General features: G+C 37.1%; 1 protein-coding gene across 7 annotated transcripts in view; it reads right to left on the reverse strand.

The window, feature by feature from the left end:
- Positions 1-22,641, reverse strand: part of LOC145266958 (pyruvate kinase PKM-like) — a 142,482-nt gene that overhangs the window by 77,988 nt on the left and 41,853 nt on the right. For 2 of the 7 annotated variants that reach the window (XM_080122781.1, XM_080122785.1), the window contains exon 2: positions 17,289-17,399. The exons of the other annotated variants lie outside the window; for them this stretch is intronic. In XM_080122781.1, the coding sequence (XP_079978907.1) occupies positions 17,289-17,336 (48 nt within the window). In that variant the 5' untranslated portion in view covers positions 17,337-17,399. The remainder of the gene's footprint in view (positions 1-17,288; positions 17,400-22,641) is intronic. 7 annotated transcript variants of the gene reach the window in all.

Raw genomic sequence — 22,641 nt, forward strand, 5'->3', positions numbered from 1 at the left:
ACCAGGAATGGGAGGGGGGGGGAGCAAAGGGGGCAAGATAGTACAGGCGACCAGGAATGGGAGGGGGGGGGAGCAAAGGGGGCAAGATAGTACAGGCGACCAGGAATGGGAGGGGGGGGAGCAAAGGGGGCAAGATAGTACAGGCGACCAGGAATGGGAGGGGGGGGAGCAAAGGGGGCAAGATAGTACAGGCGACCAGGAATGGGAGGGGGGCGAGCAAAGGGGGCAAGATAGTACAGGCGACCAGGAATGGGAGGGGGGCGAGCAAAGGGGGCAAGATAGTACAGGCGACCAGGAATGGGAGGGGGGCGAGCAAAGGGGGCAAGATAGTACAGGCGACCAGGAATGGGAGGGGGGCGAGCAAAGGGGGCAAGATAGTACAGGCGACCAGGAATGGGAGGGGGGGGGGAGCAAAGGGGGCAAGATAGTACAGGCGACCAGGAATGGGAGGGGGGGGGGAGCAAAGGGGGCAAGATAGTACAGGCGACCAGGAATGGGAGGGGGGGGGGCAAAGGGGGCAAGATAGTACAGGCGACCAGGAATGGGAGGGGGGGGAGCAAAGGGGGCAAGATAGTACAGGCGACCAGGAATGGGAGGGGGGGGGGAGCAAAGGGGGCAAGATAGTACAGGCGACCAGGAATGGGAGGGGGGGGGAGCAAAGGGGGCAAGATAGTACAGGCGACCAGGAATGGGAGGGGGGGGGAGCAAAGGGGGCAAGATAGTACAGGCGACCAAGAATGGGAGGGGGGGGGAGCAAAGGGGGCAAGATAGTACAGGCGACCAAGAATGGGAGGGGGGGGGGAGCAAAGGGGGCAAGATAGTACAGGCGACCAGGAATGGGAGGGGGGGGGAGCAAAGGGGGCAAGATAGTACAGGCGACCAGGAATGGGAGGGGGGGGGAGCAAAGGGGGCAAGATAGTACAGGCGACCAGGAATGGGAGGGGGGAGCAAAGGGGGCAAGATAGTACAGGCGACCAGGAATGGGAGGGGGGAGCAAAGGGGGCAAGATAGTACAGGCGACCAGGAATGGGAGGGGGGAGCAAAGGGGGCAAGATAGTACAGGCGACCAGGAATGGGAGGGGGGAGCAAAGGGGGCAAGATAGTACAGGCGACCAGGAATGGGAGGGGGGAGCAAAGGGGGCAAGATAGTACAGGCGACCAGGAATGGGAGGGGGGAGCAAAGGGGGCAAGATAGTACAGGCGACCAGGAATGGGAGGGGGGCGAAGAGGGCAAGATAGTACAGGCAACCAGGAATGGGAGGGGGGCGAAGAGGGCAAGATAGTACAGGCGACCAGGAATGGGAGGGGGGCGAAGAGGGCAAGATAGTACAGGCGACCAGGAATGGGAGGGGGGCGAAGAGGGCAAGATAGTACAGGCGACCAGGAATGGGAGGGGGGCGAAGAGGGCAAGATAGTACAGGCGACCAGGAATGGGAGGGGGGCGAAGAGGGCAAGATAGTACAGGCGACCAGGAATGGGAGGGGGGCGAAGAGGGCAAGATAGTACAGGCGACCAGGAATGGGAGGGGGGCGAAGAGGGCAAGATAGTACAGGCGACCAGGAATGGGAAGGGGGCGAAGAGGGCAAGATAGTACAGGCGACCAGGAATGGGATGGGGCCAAAGGGGGCAAGATAGTACAGGTGACCAGGAATGGGGGTGGGAGGGGCGAAGGGGGATAAGATAATACAGGAATGGTGGGGGGGGGGGTCGGGCGAAGTGGGCAAGATAGTACAGGCAACCAGGTGTGGGGGGGGGCGAAGAGGCCAAGATAGTACAGGCAACCAGGTGTGGGGGGGGGGCGAAGAGGCCAAGATAGTACAGGCAACCAGGTGTGGGGGGGGGGCGAAGAGGCCAAGATAGTACAGGCGACCAGGGGTGGGGCCGAAGGGAGCAAGATAGTACAGGCGATGCAAAATAAAATGTCTTAAATACAAAGTCGCACATATAGCAACTTACAGCGATACAATAACATGAGTTTCACCGATGCTGAACAAAGTTACGATGATAAAGATAACGAAATATCAAGACATGAAAAGAAACTGGAATCTTAGATTGATCTCCATTATAAGTCTAGGAAGAACTGGAATCATGAAATTAAAAACTTCCTTGGCAAATATACCCAGTGGATCGAGTGCACAAGAGTTTCAAACAATACAATTAGCATGTTGAAGATTTCTTAGGAGATAGATGGTGAAGGTTTGCTAATCTGGTAGGATGCCCCTTTCCCAGTAAAAACAAGAAATACTTCATGATATTTATTAATTTTTGAGATAAGGATTAGTTATTTGCATTATTTAGATTCTTCCGACTACTATTCTCATCTTGAATGCCATTTTCACAAGCGTTAAGTCTCCTAAAATCCATACTATAACTGTCTGCAAGTGGAAACAATCCTCAGTGTGGGCGACCGATAATAAAATTGCGAATTACTTGGGACTTCTATTTAGTCATGGCTGATGGAACAAGAGCATGCTACCCCCGTGAATTAAATAAAGTTCTGAAATTTCATGCAAATTCTAAGTCGACAGAAAGGCTAGAATTTGACAAAATACACTCAATGGAGGTCAACCGAAACTGAAAACGACACTCAAGATGAGAACAGTAGTCTGAAGAATCCAAATAGTGACAACCTCCCTCATATCAAAAAATGATCTCTAGTGTTTACTAATAGGATTAAAAAGCCAAGGAGATACCACATGGTTTCTTGCTTGACAGCACCACCATCCCACATGTTGTTCCTGTGGTTCTTTAATCTTCTTCTGGATGTGTTGTCATTTCTCACATTAACGACTGTTAAGGGGGGGGGGATGCACGGGTTCACAAGTACGAAACAAAAAGTACAAAACACAACCTCCCTCCACACCATCGAAAAACCATGGTTCACGTTTACATCCATTGTCCAGACTATGTTCGTCAGTTGGTAGATCAATTTAGTTCCCCATCTTGACCTTCTAAAAGATCTTTCTTATCCAAGTCATACCCCACGTTCAACTATGTCCAATTTGCGACCGTCGTTAACAATCACAAATCTAAATTGTCCCCAACTAGTCCCATCCTGAACTATTGCAAAATTAATCTGACACTCGTAAGACTGACTTGAAAATTTGACCTTATTTGTTCTAATCATGACCAACAATCTCACATCAGCTTCCTTTTGTGTACCTTTATGAACAATTTCCTATTCATTCTGTCGATAAACCCATTTCACTTTTTGCCATATTTTTTTTGTCCCTAACAGAGAGAGGTGGGGGCCGATAGTATCAGAGAAGCACTCTGGAATTTTTTTTTTTTTTTTTTTTTTTTAAATGCCTAGGCAATTCTGTTAGCATTCCTCAGCAGATGTGTCAAAAGCAATTAGCAATAAACTTCTCAAATAAAGATGGCAAAGCCTAAGAGGATGAACCTCCTAGAACTGTACTGGACTGGACTAAGAACATATCGCAGTCAACAGAGGAAAATAGATTTCAGAAATGTCCTAAATTGTTCACTTTGGTGTATAGGGGGGAAAAAATGTTCGACTTAAACTATATGAATCTCACCTGTGTTTAAATGTATGTATGTATGCCTAAAACTTTTGACAAGCAACGGATCCTCATGAGATCGGTATCATTTTGAAGCTCAACCCGTTAGAGGACAAGTATAAAAAAATTAGCTAAAAACATTGATTCCTTCACCCTCAACTGGGCACTTTTCTACAGGGAGGGGGGGGTCGCTTTTTTCACCGATATTTGCGAAATCATACCCTCTTTTTGATTGACTAGCCTTAATTTAAACCTACATCACTTCTGGTTTGGCGATGAGCATAACAGCAAAGACGTCACTTTTTTGTGCTCTTTTCCTCCTTCGTGGTACAGGTTTGAGCCTGCCTGCTACCACATTTTCTTTTTTTGCTCAACACACACCTGGGCAACGCCGAGCACACAGGCTAGTCTATTCTATAGAGCGCAGTTTGTGTTTGTATGTACAACCAAGAGTAAAAATTAAAAAAACTCACAAAGTTGGTATATTCTTGATTGGTGTTGTGCTGGATGAATATCTAAAATTTAGAAAAAAAAAAAAAAATTCTGAGGTGGGGGGGGGGCGAGGTGTAACCGGACCAGGTTTCATTAGGTAGGTTGGTTTTTTAGCGTTTAATGACAATTTGAAAAGAAAATGGCAACTCCTTACTCAAAGAATTTATGATATAAAAGGAGAATTGCATGTGAGCATGTCTAGCTAGAGAAGAATGGGCCGGGTTGGTTGGTTGGTTGGTTGGTTGTTTTACGGCATATCAACCTTTTTCAGGTTATTTAATGCCGAATCTAGTTATTTTGAGGAACGATTTTTAATGGAGTATATATATATATTTTTTTTTAAGTCGGATTCTATTTAACCCATAGTTGGCACCCTAACAGGCACTACCACTCCGGGTCAGAGTGGACCTAAGAACAATGGCAATTAAAGGGTGGCTCCACACTCCCCAAGGCCCGCAAGCTGGGGCCTCACCATCGGATATAGTTTTAGGTCATATCCAGGACCGGGCCGGGTGGAAGATAAACACTGGGCTGGTGAGAGAAAGAGAGACGGACAGAGAAAGGTAAACATAAGTTTTAATAGAAATAGTTCACTTTAACCCCGGCAACGTTGAGTAGCCTTGCTAGTGTTAACCTAAAGTCAACTGTATGCAAAAGTTTAATGTTACGCAAATAGGATGACATTACAAAAGCTTGAGGAATTTTAAATCAGATTACAAAAAGCCTTTTGCGCAAACAAGACTACGTCTTTGGGTAAACAATAGTCATGTCCGTGCATCTTGACAATAACATTACAATCTAACATTTGTACGATGAGAGTTAATCTGCACGTAAATTGAAAGATTCTTCAAATAACCTGGAACAAAAGCAAAACAAAGCCTTTCTCTAAACAAGCACCTTATATTTTTGTACAACCAGGACTACTCGGCGTTGCCGAGCACAAAAGTGGAATTTTTTTTTTTCTTTTAAATTAAAACTTCCATCTGTTTCCTCTTTCAACCCTCTTTTCTTCTCCACCCAGATCATTCCTCTCTTTATATATAAACTAGCGGTGGGTATTCAGTGTTACGTGGGTGTTTGGAAAACCAAGCTCCCCCGAAAAAGGAGAACTCTCAAATGAATAGCAATTGTCTGATATGAAGGGTTTTTCCCCACATTGATCAAAGCTAATTGCTTTCAAGATGTCCTGGCACGAAAGACCGACGCCTTTACATCAGTGACTTGCTTTATTTATAAAAAAAAAAATTTTTTTAAAAGTCGAACAAACATGCAACAAAACAAAATAGTGTGAAATTTTGTTTAAAAAAAAAAAAAAAAAAAAAAAAAAAAAAAAAATTGCTCAAATAAAAGATATAGACAGTCTCCGTTCACAAATCGCAGATATAATCTAGGGAGTTTATAAAAAGTTCTAAATAATTCAGTCCTCAAATGCATGATATACTCAAAATACAATTGAGAATTATTTAGGATTTCTACTCGGTCATGGTTGACAGAATTGTAATGTAGCTGTTATGTCGCAAATGGACAAGCAAATAAAACAGAAATAAATAAAAATCGGGGTCAGCATTTTTGTATTTTAACAAAGGCATTTTTTACTGTTACTTCCGTCCACTTTGGTTCTCCTCGAGCACGTTCTGCATTTTTCCTCACTCACCCCTTCTCTTGCACACTTCTCCTGCTGCTGCTAATCTTTGCAGCTAGCTATCCTTCACTGCTGCTGATAAATTTCCCCCCACCCTCATGTGCACTATGTTACAGAATGAGAGCATGCTAACCTCATGGATTAAATAAAGTGCTCGTTTGAAATTTTGTGCAGATTACAGAGTTCAACAAGATACACTTGAAGGTTGGAGATTACACCAACAGAAACATAGAAATAACACTAAATATGAGAACCGTAATACAAACAAACCAAATTATCAATCCTCATCTCAAAAAGCTAAAAAAAATTGTTTTTCTTCCACAAGACGATCATGTTACAAAAAAATAAAATAAATTCAAAATGTATAAATTATAGGATTTGTTCTTTTTTATGCAAGATTAAAAAAAAAAAAAAAAAAAAAAAAAAATATAATTTGTTATTTTGGGTTGAAATCTACAATTATATAAATGACCAAATTCAAAAGGTCATTTCCCCACCCCCACCATAGTTTCACATCTCTAGTTTTTAAGATTTAGGCATATTAGATGACGTCAATCCCCCACCACCACCTCAAAACATGTGAAATGATTATAGATTGCATGGAAATATTAACAAAGAAAAATAAGCTATGAAAATATTTTTACTTACTTTATACATATATATATATATATATATTACATTTTCACTCCAAAGGCAAATTGCCACTTTGGTGTGGAGGGCTACTATAAAGGGGCAACAACTACTGGGGTACTATGTTGGGATTTGGGCAGCAAGATGTTGGTTCACGTTACACGTGAACTTCTGCATGCCAGTACAGTTGGGGAAGCAGGGACCTGGAATGGAATTCCAGAGTCTAGCGGTTCTGGGGAAGAAACTACTGGAGTAGAAGATCTTTTGCATCTAGGGATCTACTGTGTGGGCGTGGGATTTAGCTGCCTGTCGGGTTTGTCGAGGGTGTCTCCGTCGTGGGGACACAAGTGTCTGCAGTTCGTCAGAGCATTCACCATTAAAATACTTGTAGAACAGGCAGAGGGATGCAACATTTCATTGATGGGACAGAGGCTGAAGCTTAGATGCCAATTCAGGGCCTATCAGATTGGCGACTATTTTGAACCTTGTCTAGGAGCGAGAGACTAGTAGCAGATGCACCAGCCCAAATGTGACAGCAATACTCTATGCATGGGCGAATGGTGGCTTATAGAGGTACAGGATACTTTCGGGCGTTAGTAGTTTTTTAGCATGGTAGAGAGAGCCTACCTTCTTTGCAATGGCCCTGGCAATGCTTTCAATGTAATTGTTCCAACTCGTGTTTCCTGTGAACGTTAGGCCAAGCAGTTTGAAAGATGTACTCAGATAAAGAGTCACTGGCCATTGCTATTGGTGGCAAAGAAGGTTTCTTGTAATTATTGAAGGAAACCAGTTTAGTCTTGGCAGCATTGAATGTGACCATCCATTTTTTCCCCCATTCCACTATAGATTGGAGGTCATCCTCTGTTTTTGCCATTTCTTTAGATATGTGTTCATTTGTTTACCTGTCATGCCTGTTATAGAGTGTGGTGTCATCAGCATATATACCCATCTCAGAGGCAATTTTGTCGGGGAGGTCATTAATAAATATTAGTAACAATAGGGGTCCAAGGATAGACCCCTGAGGCACTCCCGCATTTATATCATTGATTAGATGTACGACCGTCGATGACTACCTGGATTTTTCTCTTATCTAAGAAGGATTTAATTATGTTAAGTATTCTACCAGTGATACCGTATGATCTAATCTTCCAGAGGAGACCCTCATGCCATATCCTGTCAAAAGCCTTAGATATATCTAGAGCTACCGCTCTGCCCCCCCCCCCTGCTTTGTCCAGTGAATGGTATATGCGTTCAGCGATTACAATGAGGATGTCTGCTGTGGAACGGGCTTGTCTAAATCCATACTGTTTGTCAGTCAAAAGTTTAGCATCTGTAAGGTGAAGGACTAGAGCATGGTTAATTAATTAATTTTTATATATATATATATATATATATATATTATACACACACAACAAATTTACATGGTCGCGACACTGGAAATACTAATGTCTTGGACAAATGGTTGCTTTCCACAGAAGAAAGCAGTCCTTAATAATATATATATATATATATATATATACACACACACTATAGAGTTACTGCTTATTAAGACCAGAAGGCTATTCAAGGGTAAGGGTTAAGTGTCAGGAGATAAAACAATGATCTGTGAAGGTGAAAATTGGGTAGGATGCCCCAACAAGAACTTGTTTATGTTGGACTCTAAAACCATATTATAGTCATCTGGGAAGCAGCTCCACAGCATTGTGTTCCATAGACGAGCAGTTAAAGCTCTTAACAATAAGAAACCTTACCAACCACCCATTGCCATAGTTGATATCGCCCTACCCAACATTCAAACTCATGCAACATGAATTGGAATAAATATGAACTGCAAAGAAGATAAGCTCCCTCTACCAGGCTAAAAAAACTTACACCTGCCAGTATCCTTCATAGAGCCACCATTCTCCCTCTTGGACAGGGAGAAGAAAAACATCTTAATATTTTCCACATGGTCTACCAAGCTAGACTTCTGTCACATCAATATTGCATACATGTATGTTTTATAGGTACTTCAAGGGAATTTGCTCTGAAGAAAATGCATTTTTCAATGCAAATATAATATCAACCCGACAAGCAGCAAAATCACACCCCTTCATAGTACTCTAGATACTGAAACATGTTTTTATTCTAATAATACCCCTCTCAAACTGCTCATCTTTGGAATTCCTTCCCGATCCCAACTGTACCAACATGTAGAAATTGAACAAGCAGTTCGCTCCACAACTCCCTACTTAGGATGCCCCTATATCACAATAGCTGATTAATATTGTCCTGCATTTTTATGAAGACTACAACAATTACTAATAGAAATTTGGTCTGCCTGAAACAATTTTTTTTATATATTTTAATGCTCTGTTCGGAGTCATGGGACTATCCTTTCAGGCATTACCTCCAAGGAATTATTACCTTGTTTGTTTTATTTGAAGGTCATGTATCTGTTCTAAGACCATCATACCAGGCATTAGCTTCTCCTTTGGAGGGGTGGCAATATATGTTTGTTAGTATATATGACTAACAAAAAATCTGACAAGAGGGAACATATTCTTGCTAGTAAAAATAAAATCTAACTTCAAAAAAAACATTTACATTTGGTATTTTCTAATTCAAATGAATGTTAAAATCAGAAATCGTTTTTTTATCAAAGTTAATGTTATGGCCTCTAGTCATTAGGTGCTCTATTGTATAACCACATGTTCGCCAAACAGACTCCCAATGTTGTTTCCATGATCTTTTGGTCTTTTCTAGCCATGTCATCCTTCACATTATTTTGACAACTGCTGAAGGGGTTGCGCACAGCTTCACAAGTGAAAAAAAAATAAATGAATAAACACACACACACACGGCAACTATTCTGCAAATATCAGTTGCACTCCAGGTGTTTGCATGTAGGGGGTTATCATCTATCCTCTACATGCTAAGGTAGACATCTTAGTCATTTTCCAAAACCATGTTTGTCAGTTTCCATCAGCTCATCTTCATCTGATGAGAGCCACACCTTGCATTCCACTTTGTCACAAACTAGCAACTGTTTGCAACTGTCACAAATCCAAGAGTCTGTAAAACTTATTGTCACTTCTAAAACTGTCCATAAACTAACTAAACATATTGACATCTATTGTTCAGTCCTTAATTACTATTCATTGCAACACCTTGATTAACAATCCTATTTTAGTTCTTTTTGTGTTCCTTGGTTAACACTTCCTCTACATTTGTTCTGCTGGTAAAATAAAAACGAAATAAATTTAATTCCAAACACTTATAGGGAAGAGGAGACATCGATAGTATCACACTACGAAACTTAAAAACAGTATTTTTTTTTTTTTTTTTTTTTTTTTTTTTGGAGATGAGGATTGAGTAATCATACGGCATAATCATGTTGACACACCGGTTCTCGCCAGATCACCGAAGTTAAGCAACGTTGAGCCTGGCCAGTACCAGATAGGTGACCATTTGTATGTCTGTATGTACCTTCTGGGAAGGTTGGGCATGGGGCCAGCACCCTCACCCTGTCAAAAGAACTCCTTGCTACACGAAGTTGTAAATGCCTGTGCCCCTCCAGGGGCTCAAGGGCTATGGATGGATGGATTGATTAATTGTTGGAATACTGCAGTCGGATGTATTGTCAAACTCTGGAACTTTCAGAATTTCTAATGGAACCCTTTAGCTGTAACATGACTAGTAGAAGTTCTATGTATTTTGCAATTGTATTTTCCGATCACCCACACTGAGGATTGAACTATCAACCTGTAAAAATAATTAACCATGACCAATTGAGCACCATGGTTATTTTCGCATTTGTTTTATGATTAATCGACAATTTTCAAGTGAAAGTGTCCACTGGACACAAGAATCTGTGGCATAGTGGATAAAGTACTTAGTAATTTCATTTTATAAAAAAAATAAAAATAAATAAAAAAAATGAAAAATAAAAAATGAAAAATAAAAAATGAAAAATAAACGAGTGAAGCATGTATAGTCCTCCGTGAGTGCACAGTGACCGAGGCATTAAAAAAAAAAAAAAAAGACTAAATTCCAAGGCATAGTTATTGTGAAAAGTGCAGACAGACGAACGGACAAGGGTGAATTTACAGGTCCACCCTCCTCCTTTTGTGTGTGTGAGGGGGGGGGGAAGTTCTTGTGTCCAGTGGACACTTTCACTTGAAAATGGTCTACTAATCATAGCCAAACAAATGCAAAAACAACCATGGTGCTCAATTGGTCATGATTACAGAGCCACTACAAGACGACAATACAAAACCTTGAAGAATAATTTTAGATTGGCAGAAAAGAAAGTCTTTTGGCAGATTTACTTAATCAGTAGCACACAAAAATTCTTGGCAGGTTACCAACTGTGATGAAAGGATAAGAACATAAAATACGAAAATAGAAACTAGAACAATATGCCACAAAAAAAAAAAAAAAAAAAAGCGAGAAACAATTCTACAAACACTAAAAGAGGTTGCTGGATTTTATTGTATGCCAGTCACCAGCGTACGTATCACTCAGATACGCAAAAGATGAGAATAAAATCCGTCATCATACAAAAATTGCATTATTTGGACTACTGTTCTCATCTAGAGTTATTTTCACATTTAAGTCACTATAACCTTCAACCTCCTTCGAGTGTATCTTGTAGAACTATATAAATATACAGGGTGGCCCACTTAAAAGTAGCCCAATATCTCATCTTTCTCTTAAACGACCATCTGACACCACAAGATAAAATGCAATTCTTTTTCCAACAAAATGGCGCTACATACCACACGTCTCACAGACACGAGTTCATGACACGTTTACGGAAGAGAAAACAATAAGTAAAGGGTTATGACCACCACATTCCTCTGACTTGTCATCATGTGACTTCTCTTTGGGGGACTTTAAAAACAAAGTTTATGCAAATAAGCATATTCACAATCAAGACCAACTAAAGGAGAACATTACCAATGCTATCAGGAGAATCACAAGAAAGGATCTACAGGCAGTAATTGCAAACGTGCCCAGAAATGCATAGGTCTCAATTTAACACTACAGGTAATTTAAACAATAAAAGAATGTTCTCTACTATATTTTTCTGGGCTACTTTTAAGTTGGTCATCCTGTAGTAATAAGTAGATAGTTATTAAAAAAAAAAAAAAAAAAAAAAAAAAAAAAAAAAAAACTTAATCCAAAAATCCCAGCCTTCATCATCAGTGGCCCTGCTGTTTTAACAGCGTTGGCAACCACAGCTCTCCAAATTGTAGAGCCATGGTAATCACAGGAAAACAAGTAAAGACGGTAGTTTCCCTTTCCCATTGCTTTCCGAGTTAAACGCTCCCCCAGATACCAACCTAGATATTTCTAAGACTCAGCGTGGTACATACAGTGCCTAGCCTTCCCAAAATGGTCACCCATCTGGTACTAGCCAAGCTCATTGTTGCTTAACTTTGGTGATGTGGTGAGAACCGGTGTACCAACATGTATTATTAGATCCCTAGATCTAAAGTCTTCTACTTTAGTTTCTTCCATCAAACCGTTAGACTCCTTTCCTGACTGTACTTCAAGTGTCACCTGAACTAACCGACACCTTGCTCTGCCACACCCTACATAACATCTCTAGATATGAAAGCTTATGTCTAAGTGGCACTCTGGTTTTTGGTTGGGGGGGGGGGGAATCCAGGCCCTAATAAAAAAAAATTCACTAATTTAGCCATATTTTAGCCACTTGGACTAACATTGTAATCTTTTTTATATTAATCCTAGTAATATCTAAATTAAACATTTTTTAATGAGACAAAAGCCTTCCATATCCTATTTGTATTTAAACAGGCAACTTCAAAACAAAAGTTCTCATATTAGAAATTACTTCAGCTTTTAACTAGAAATCCAGCACCTGACCCAAGGTCACATTGACAGCTTCTAGTAGTTTCTGGTAAACAGTTGTTGGAAAAGTTGCCAGAAAAAAGCAGCCGTGAACACCGTTAGATGATAAATTCCAAACACTGAAAACAAAACTAACAATTTATATTATTTGAAAGAAAAGTTTTCAAGAGTATATTAAAAAATGATCAGTATTTTTTTATTTTTTACATAGGCATAACCACTTATCAAGGCACAGAGACCACTCGAGGATAAGGGTTAAGAGTGTATAGTAGTCAATTGGACAATATAGTAATCATTAGTAATGAAAATTCAGTAAACTTGTTCACTTAAGTGGAACGGTTCATCAAGAACGTGTTTACGTTAGACTTGAAGACAGATTGTAGTCAGCTGGAAAGCAGGAAAACAGAAGACAGTTCCACAGGTGTGCAGTTCTAAGAAAGAAGCTTTGTTCACGGAATCTATGTTTAGGTTTAGGCACAGATAAAGAGTGGGGAGATTTATTGATAGTGTTTTCAGCTAGACGAGTGTTTCTTGTGAAAGTTTGGCGAGGGGGGACCATAGATTGAAGCTCAGTCGAGCACTTGCCATGAAAATAACGATAAGCAGAGACAAACTCTCAACATCTGTGAGATAGAGGTTGCAGAGAAGAAAAAGACATCTACGAGGCTACAAAGTCTATTTTGAACTATCAAGGCAGGACAAGTCCTTTCTAGCAGCTCCTGTTTTTTGTTTTTTTAAGTAAACAAAGAAACAAAATAAATGGGAATGGAAAATATCTTAGATTTTTTTTGTTTGCAAAAAAAGTTTCAATGAAATGTTTTTTGTGATGAAAATTTTCAAAGGAACCACTATGATCAAAAACTTTTTCAAGAATGGTATCAGATAAGCAATTTTTTTTCCTATTAACGAAAACTTTGCTGATAACTGAGAGCGTCTGCCTTTTGCAACAGTTTACTGTAAACTGCTGTAAGAAGCCAACTCTATAATGAATCAGGTTCTGAATTAATACTCTTATTACCTTCATAAAAAAAATTAAAATTAAAAAAGGGGAGCAGGGTTACCATAGACACAAAATGTCTTTTTAGGCAATTATTACTGATAGAGGGTCAACATTCATGAAATAAGATTTTCAAACAAAGTAACACTTACAGTAAACTTGCATGTTATGAAAGCCCACCTTATTTAGCCACCAATTTTTTGTTTAAAAAGCTCACAAAAATGCACAAAATACAGATTATATATATATATATATATATATATATATATATATATATATATATATATATATAAAACACTAATGCATACAAGTCCACAGCATGAAATCTCAAATGACAACCAACTAGAGCATAAAATGTCAAAACACATGTGAATGAAAAAAAAAAAATTGAACCGTGGAAACCTACATTTCTGGCAATTCACATTTATATTATTCAGACCATTCTTATTGTGATATTTTCACAAGGTTTTTGGTCCATGCATATCTTCTGTAATTCTTCAAATCTAACTTTTCAAAACTGGAATCTTCCTGTCAAACTCTGGCAACCTGTACAAAATTTCTAATTTTATACTTTATTTAATCTACATGGTTAGCAGGTTCTCAATTCGTAATTATATTTTGTGTATCACCTATTCTGAGAATTGATGCTTCCAAAAGAGTGCAACCTACAACTGAATTTTACCAATTACTACACTATGCCAAGAGTTCTTAGCATTTGAAACCTAATCCTAACGTGACCATACCATAGAAGTCTACTTTTTTGCTCACATCTCCCAGTATTGTACTAAATTTAATCTTAAAGCTTATCAGACAGGATTTGTACAGATTTTCAATGTCCAGATTTGTTTAAAATGTATGTGCTTACGTCAATCTTATCTTATGGAAAAGTCCCCTGCAACATTGCAGCATTTACATCAATTCAGAGTTTCACCAGAAACTTTGGAAATTTATGAACGTTCAAAGAAGTTTAAGCATAAAATGGACCCGTTTTTTGTTTTAAGGGGGGGGGGGGATAATTTTTATCTAAAGAGAAAAGAAAAAAAATCATTGTCCTTATTTACACAGAATAGATACTAATTTTTCTCTTTAGTTAAAAGGAATTTCTGAAAATGTTTTTAATGTTTTATTTTTAGGTTAAAGAAATGATTTGGGGGAGTGTGAAAACTGCAGGCATGACCCATAGTTTATACAATTATGGTGGGGGCATCAACAAGCTATGCTAGTTTAGCAGTTTATGTTTCATGTGGGCAAACAAATGCACTCTGGGTTGATTTGGGCATCCTATCTACAAGGGCCAGACAATATTTTTCGGACACTTTGAAAAAAAAAAAAAAAAAAAAAGAAAGTACTTCAAGGTGGTTACTAGTGCCAAAAACTATGGAGATAGTAAGTACGTAGTTGAGGAGTGAAAATCCACTACTAGTGTAATCTTTTTTAGTTTGGCTTTGATAATCTTAGCTTTTTGTGATTTTTGAGAAAACTTGCGCAACTATTTTTTGGACATGACAAAAAATCCTATTTTATTACGAGCTATGTTCATATATATATATATATATATATATATATATATGTTGCTGCATGCAAATTTTAGGCTCGTACACTTAGCTGTCATCATTAGAATCAATTATCTGTTCTATTCTACTGGCAAAACAATTAAGTTTAATGAGGTAAAATGCATTCAAAAGAAGTTGTTTGTTCGACACGGAAAAAGCATGAAAATGGCCTCAGCATCAGAAGGGTCGCCATGGATTTGAAGCTGTCAAAATCAACGGTCGAATACATGCTGAAGACAAACTCAGAGCGGAAAAAGAAGAGGACGGAAACGATCAATTCGCAAGAGGACTGAAAGGAGAATAAAGAGGACTGTGACACTGTTTTTGACATCTGGAGAAAAAGTTACAGCAAGAAAAGTGAAGGAGAAATGTGAATTGGATGTAAACGTCCGAACAGTACAAAGAATGCTGCATAGGATTGGTTTGAAGTATGCAAAGGCTAAGAAAAAAAATTACACTAACAAATAAACACAAAGGAGCAAGACTGGAGAGTGCTAAAAGGTGGTTGACAAAACATTACTTTAAGCAGGTTATATTTACTGATAAGCATTTCAAGTTTGATGGGCCCGATGGATGGTGTACTTGGTCGAGAAGGGGTGAGTCTGTTGTACTCAAGCGACAGATGGGAGGAGGAGAAATTATGGTTTGGGGTATGATATTTGCTAATGGAAATATATGGTTGGAGTGGGAACGAATACTAGATACCAAAAAACAACTAATAGAAACACATAGATGTTATTGTGCATATGTTTGATCATTATGAAGAGAGATTGATAAAACTTATTAAAAAGAATGGTGATATTACAGACTATTAACAGTTTTTCAACAATGTCCAAAAAAAATGTCACGCATTTTGTAAAAAACAATGAAAATTATACATTTTTCCTTACCTAATCGATTTTCTTCCATTTTTATTACAAGTATTGTCTTTATATGTTTATGCTATTCTATTGAAGGAATTTTGCCACTATGGTACTCGGAAAGTCAAATACTGAAGTGTCTAAAAAATATTGTTGGGCCCTTGTATCTAGCAGTGCTGGAATCATTCAAAAAGCAAAACAAGTTTCTTTTTCTTGAAGGGAGAAGGTTGAAGCTTTTACAAATAGAAGATGTTGGTAGAAAAATTGGGAGACGATAAAATGGAAGGAAGCAATGACCAAAATATTTCTATTTTTCTCTTTAAATAAATATGAATAATAAATGTCAACTTGACTTATTTCAAACTTAAATTCAAGCTGCACAAGAAGAAAGGCCCGGCATATAAAATCATCTACATACCCCTAAAGAAATGAAAATTCCAAACAGTTATTTTCTGGAAGAAAAATTTTTTTTTAACAAAGAAAATTCATAGGCATTACAACAAACCTTGCAAGTTTAAATTACTGAGTTATCTCACCATTTTTTCTAGATAGTTTTCAAATTAATGTATAAGGCAATCTCTTCAGCTTAATATATAAAATCAAATTTTAAAGTAAGATAAAACTACTCAAAATTTACATAATTTTTGGAATATGATAGTTTTGTTTTATCACAGGTATGCATGTCCAATTTTTTTTTTTTTTTTTTTTTTAAATAATATGACGGAATTCTGGACAAAAGCAGTTTTCTTTTTCAATAGCTTTTACTTCAAACAGATTTCAAAATACTCTTTATTCATTCATTTTCAGAATTCTATAAAAAAGATTTGTTTTCCCCAGTACCCAAAAAACTTTAAAAAATTTTTTATCAATTGTAAAAATTTTTAAAACTTCAATATTAATTGTAAATTATTTTCTTGAATACTTTTGTATCTATTTCCAGTAAAATTCCAGCAATTTTAAACTTTCAGAATTTATTTTTTTTTTTGGTAATTGTTCAAAATTCTCCGATATTAAATTACAACTACAGAAAAGTCTCTGATTTACATTACAGAACAAAAAAAGATCATATTCCACAAATCACGTAAATTGATCAGTTTATATATATATATATATATATATATATATATATATATAATCTTGAGGATTTTAAGTGCCTAATGGCAAATCATAGCCACTACAAGGCTTAAAACAAAAGTATCGGAAAATTGAAAAGAGTTATCTTTGTTTATTCAAGATGGTTGCACATTTGTCTTTACTTTCTCATAAAATATAAATCTTTTTGATAAAAAAAAAGATTTTTAATTTAATCACATCTCTTATTTGTATTATCCGTCTTCAAACCTCAATTATCAGAACTTCTTTAGCTTTCTGTTCGTGCTCAGAACTGCTTCATGTCACAACCGCAAACCTATGCATGCCTAATCTGAATTAGCACCAATTTTGCTTAAATTTAGGCCTAGTTATGGTTTCAGACAAATTTGATTGAAAATCTACATCTTTGGACAGAGAATTGCATGCCTGAGTGATAGAAGACATTGTTGTGACAAGATGGATGACAGAATGATAAAAAAATGGAGAAACAGCAGGATAAAAAAAAAAAAAAAAAAAACCTGTTTTTTTCTAATCTCAAAAGCCAAACAAAACTGTGGGTCACACGCCGACCCCTACATCCAACGTGGTACAATGATGCGGTTACGACATTAGTAGAAAGGAGAGAAAAGGATTTAAAATTACCCTTTTGGTATTAACGATTAGCAGAATCCGAATCCAGATTCTAGTCATAAAAGGAGTAGCCAAGTGGCAGGGAAGAAACCCGAAGGCGGCAATTAACGTTTCAGGTTGTCCCTAAAAATAAAGGAGGATTTAAGAAATCAACATCCGAACAGACACGACTGGAAAGAGAGCTGAAGCTCTAAAACCACCATATTTCCAACAGAAAAGCCACAAGGTCAAGTTTAACATGATTGGTCAATAACATTAACCCTTATCCTAAAGTGGCCTTTGGGCCTTGATGTGGTGACTCCAAAGCCCAAGAAAGTACTTAAACTGATTGTTTGCTCAATTGTTTATGACTACTTAGGGGGTGCTTTTTTTAAGGGCATAGACTCAAATCCTACCTTGACTTTTGTTGAATCAGTTATAATGCGGCAACCTTCATTTTAATACTCGACAGTTTAAGGTTCAGGTTAAACAGATGGAAGTTTGTCTGGCAAAGGTGGGAGAAGTTAGTAACTTTATAGCTACATGAACACTCTACTGCAAGCTCTCGTGCCAGTAAACTCGTTATAGGCGACAGAACCTACCCGACATCCATGTCTGTAAGCATAGTAATAACACAGCAACAAGAGTAAAAACTATACACAATAAGCATGCAATGGATCAGCCTCCAGAAAAAAAAAAAAAAAAAAAAAAAATTGAAGGTTGCTAAAAACAAAATTTGGTGATCTAGATCTCTAAAAACTTTAGTCCCAAAATACATCCACTGTTGAAGGTTACGTTAGGAGAGAAAGAGAGAAGAGGAACTTATTGCAGGCAGAAAGACAGGATCAAGGTAGTGTCTGCATCTCAACTGCCATGGAACTGCAAACAGAACCCAGAAAGGCCAAAGTTTACCAGACTTTAAACTTCGATGAACCAAGGAGATGAATGCACAGCATTTATCACAACGGGCTTACAAATGAAACAAACTGAACAAATACACAAGATATGCAGATATACATACGTAGACACAAAATAGCGTCTCTATGGAATTTGGATTGGCTAGCCATATTGTGTGACCTAGCTCAGGATCGGCCAAAGACACTGGAGTTTGATTATTCTGACTACAGTTCTCATCTGGAGTGTTATTATCACGTTTGTTCTAAGTGACACTCTTCTGAAGGCTGAAGGTTCAATCCTCAGTGCAGACAATATCAATAATACACTTGTGAATTTCTTAAGCCTTCTACCAATCCATTCCACACCTCAGGAGGTGGGGGGGGGCACATGATTTTACTGACAAGAAACTTAAAAGCTTTTGATATTTGCTATTTGTCTCCCAGATTTTACGTTCTCCCATTGAGTAATTGTAACGTTTATTTCTAATCGCCTGAAGCCCTACTACTGAAGAATGTTGACGGGGCTGCTCAATTAATATCATTGGATTTCTTGTAAAATTTTGAAGTCATTTGATCTTGGTATAGTTTTTTTTTTTTTTTCTGAGGGAGGGGAGAGCAGAATATTCTGGCTTTTCAGTTACCACCTCGTCATTTTTTGCAGTTTACAAGAACTCATCTAGTTGTAGCAAAGCCACTAACGCATATGCAAATGAACAAGTCGTGGCTAGAGCACGATGTCACAGCAGGATTAGAGGGAAAGGAAGGGAAAAAGAAAGCATGTGTCAGGAGAGAAACTTAAAACCTCTGCGATGTCAACACATGCTTTTTAACCATTTTTCGGCATAGTGATGGTGGGCATTTAAACAAGATGCAGGAATGCGACCATATTGTCACTGCCTTGGAAAATGAGTGTCAGGTGATCTAGTGCGGAAACTTCCAGTAATAAATGTAAAAACAAAAAACAGTGTCAAATTTCTTGTGACCTTGCAAGACTTTCACAACGTCGGTATCGGATCCGTGTTAAGATGGTTTTAATGTTATAGAGTTACAGCAACTTTTTCTTTTACATCTGCACCACTGCACTAGTATAACACATTTGCACAAATTACCAGTGTGTGTTTGTATGTGTGGATAGTGTTATCTCATATCCCTGGTGGTGGTGGGGCACGATTTTACTGACAATCATCAGCTTAAACCACCTTTTGCTATTTGCAGCAATTATCGGCTTCTTTTGTTGAAGCCGATCCTTTCTGTAGGTTAACATACTTACCACCTTGGTTTCCAGCTTATTCAGACCAAGTCCTTTTGTTAAGATACTCAAAAACTCATTAATATGGGGTCGGGGATAGTTATAAAAAAAAAAAAAAAAAAAAAAAAAAAAAAAAAAAAAAAAAAAAGTTACGGTATTTGTTTCTTATCCCAAATTCAACCTAAAAATAAAGTAATCTTTAGGATGCACGTATCAGTCACAGAACGAAAATATATTAAAAATGTTAATTTAAAAATTTTTTTTTTTTTTTTACCAAGTCTTAACGATTAATAGTATATCATAGCCATTACAATTATTTTAATTTTTAATCTATTTCTGGAGAGATTGTTAATGGGGAGGGTAGTAACCAGTGTTGAATTTTAATTCAAGAGCAAAAAAAAAAAAAAAAAAAAAAAAAAAAAAAAAAAAAAAAAAAAAAAGATCCATGATCAGTTTACATGATTTTTAGAATAACATTTTTGTTCAATGACTGGTACCTACATCAAAAAGATTTGTATTTTTATTAGGTTGAATCCTGAAGCACCAAATACTTATACACACAATAAACAGTTTTTTTCAGCTTTCCATGATCTAAATACAGCGATCATGAAAAAAAAAAATAATAAAAATCCAGTGGCAATTAAGTGTGCAACAACCAAACAGCTTTATAACAATGAGGCAGCTTATCTTAACATTACTGCAGTTTCATAGTAGATCTAAATCATCAAAGGGGTATTCAGAATCACTCCCCTCTCTAAAAACTAATAAAAATAAAAATTGTTAGTTATAAACAGAATATCATCACAACTAGTAATACTATTTAACTCAGAGTGAGAGGGGGATAATTCAGGGATTCTGGGTTTTTTTCCTATCTGAATGATTCTACCCCCCCCCAATTTAAATCATCAATGGGCAAGATATTTTTTCCACTAGTATAAACATAAAATTTTTATGAGATTACAATTAGCAAGAATAAATTTACTTGGGTAAGTAGATGTAGAACAGTTGAGCTAGCAAGGTCAGTTGACATAAGACCAAGGAAAACAGGGAAGACAAATATAAGGTTGAACTTTAAAAGATCTGCGCAAATATAGGTTAGTTTGCAAATCAATTTCTAGAAGCCATTCGACACATGCCAGTATGTAAAATTAGTTAAACATACTATTATAATCATGATGGCAACCTTCTGTCTTTTGAAATAATGGCACCTAGTTTGGTGTAATACAGCATCTGCTGTGGCTAACCAGGTGCAGGCAATAAGAGACCTTTGGTTTGCCCACTTATCAGGGTCTCCCTCTTGGCGTTGCAGGAGCTGCTGAGAAGATATTGCAGAGTTTCACCATCACTTTCTTTTCCGCCTTCGTGTCAAGGCTTTGGGTTCGAGCCTGCCTGCTACAACTTTTTTCTCCACACACACACACACACACATCCAAACACCCGGGCAACGCCGGCATCTTCGCTAGTATTAAATAAAAGAGGAGGAATAAAAGTTACATATAACTTTATATCAGATAAGTGAAGATAAAGGGAAAGAAAAACCTCTACGCCGTAGCATTTCAAAGCTAAATGTTTCTCATCAGGAGAGAAGGGTCAACATTATAAAAAAAAAAAATTTTAAAAGCTGTCTTAATATTTAGATTACAAATGAAGCAAGTATATATTAAGAAAAATAAAATATAAAACAAAATATATCTACAAAGGAGTTAAGCATATGTGAACAGGAGGGTAAAAATAATGGGGGATCACTAAATAATGGGGATCATATAAAAAAAATTAAAAACATGGAATAGAAAGAGCAGGAAAAATACAGAAATACATATAAAGAGGGGAAAATATACGTAGAATAAAAAATAAAGAGAAAAATTTATAAAAACGAAAATCAAGGAAAAATACAAACTTTATGAAAAAAAAAAAAAAAAAGAAAAAAAATCCACAGTAAAATCCTTAAAATTCCAGAGAAAAAAATATGGCAACCCTCCAAAAAGGTAATGTGAATAAACAGTGAAATCCAGATAAGAGTTTTCAAATAGTAAAATCCACAAGATCCTCTAAAGAGTTGGTAAATCTTATCAGGGCATGTATGCATGTCTGGATGAATTTGAGCATAAAAATGATGCAATATCTCACAGAAGAAACTATGAGAAGCTGAAAATCTGTTAGAGCAGAACGAAATAAGACTAAGAAAAAAATCCTTTAGAGACTTCAAGGAAAAGCCAGCTCAATCAAAATTATATTCAAACCTCTCAATCAATTGAAAAATGAAGTTTATATTAAAATATAATTATCCAACACCGTGTATGGAAATAAAGCCAAATTAATCAAAATTATATTAAATTCACAATCAATTGAAAAGATGATGTTGATCTAATGTAGGGGCTTGAGATTTTAGCCGCATTTTCACATTGCAAAAGATTAGTTTTGCTAGAAAGCTGTGACCAGTGTCACAAAAAACATTTTTTATTTGAGGGTTTTTTTTTTTTATTATTATAGTTATTTTTCCTTTTTCAGAGGAAAAACAAAAAGCGAAGTGAATTTCAAGTTTGCAAAAAATGTGAATAAAAACTTCAAACTCAAATTCAGCCGATAAAAGGAATATTTGTGACACCAGCTGCAGTTTTCTAGCAGAGCTGGTCTTCCTCGATGCGAAAATATGGCTAAAATTTCAAACCTGTCATTAGACCAGTATCGAAAAAGTTTATATTAAAAAGATAAAAATATCCAACACCAGGTACATATATAAACAGATAAACAATCCTTCAGAAAGTATAATTAAAAATCTGATATAAGCAAAAAATTAAAAGTAATAAAGTGTAATATAAATACACAAGTAAAAAAGTTAAATGAATAATAGATAAAATAAAAAAAAAAAAAAATTAAAAAATGGAGAAAGTAAAGAGACAAAAAACAAAGGAGGAGGGATAACATATTTAATTTTTAAAATGAACCTCTAACTGGTCGGGAAATATGTGCTCATTTTACAATATAAATTTATATATGAAAGGAATGAGTACTTCCCACTCAATTTGTTTAAATTCTAAATTTCTTGACAGATGTTTTTTTTTTAAGCACTCTATAAGTAATCTCCCCTAATGGGTGTAATAGTAAAAATTTATCTTTTTTTTTTGGGGGGGGGGGTAATTTTTAATTTTTGAAAAACTCTGAAGAGACAACTAAAAAAATAAAACCAACCAAGAGTTTCAAAATTTGGAGGTTTTTTTTTTTTGGTTAAAATAAAAAAAAT

This window comes from Euprymna scolopes, chromosome 42 (assembly GCF_053919585.1).
Source record: "Euprymna scolopes isolate OS-2025 chromosome 42, ASM5391958v1, whole genome shotgun sequence".
In the NCBI taxonomy this organism is placed as follows: Eukaryota; Metazoa; Mollusca; class Cephalopoda; order Sepiida; family Sepiolidae; genus Euprymna; species Euprymna scolopes.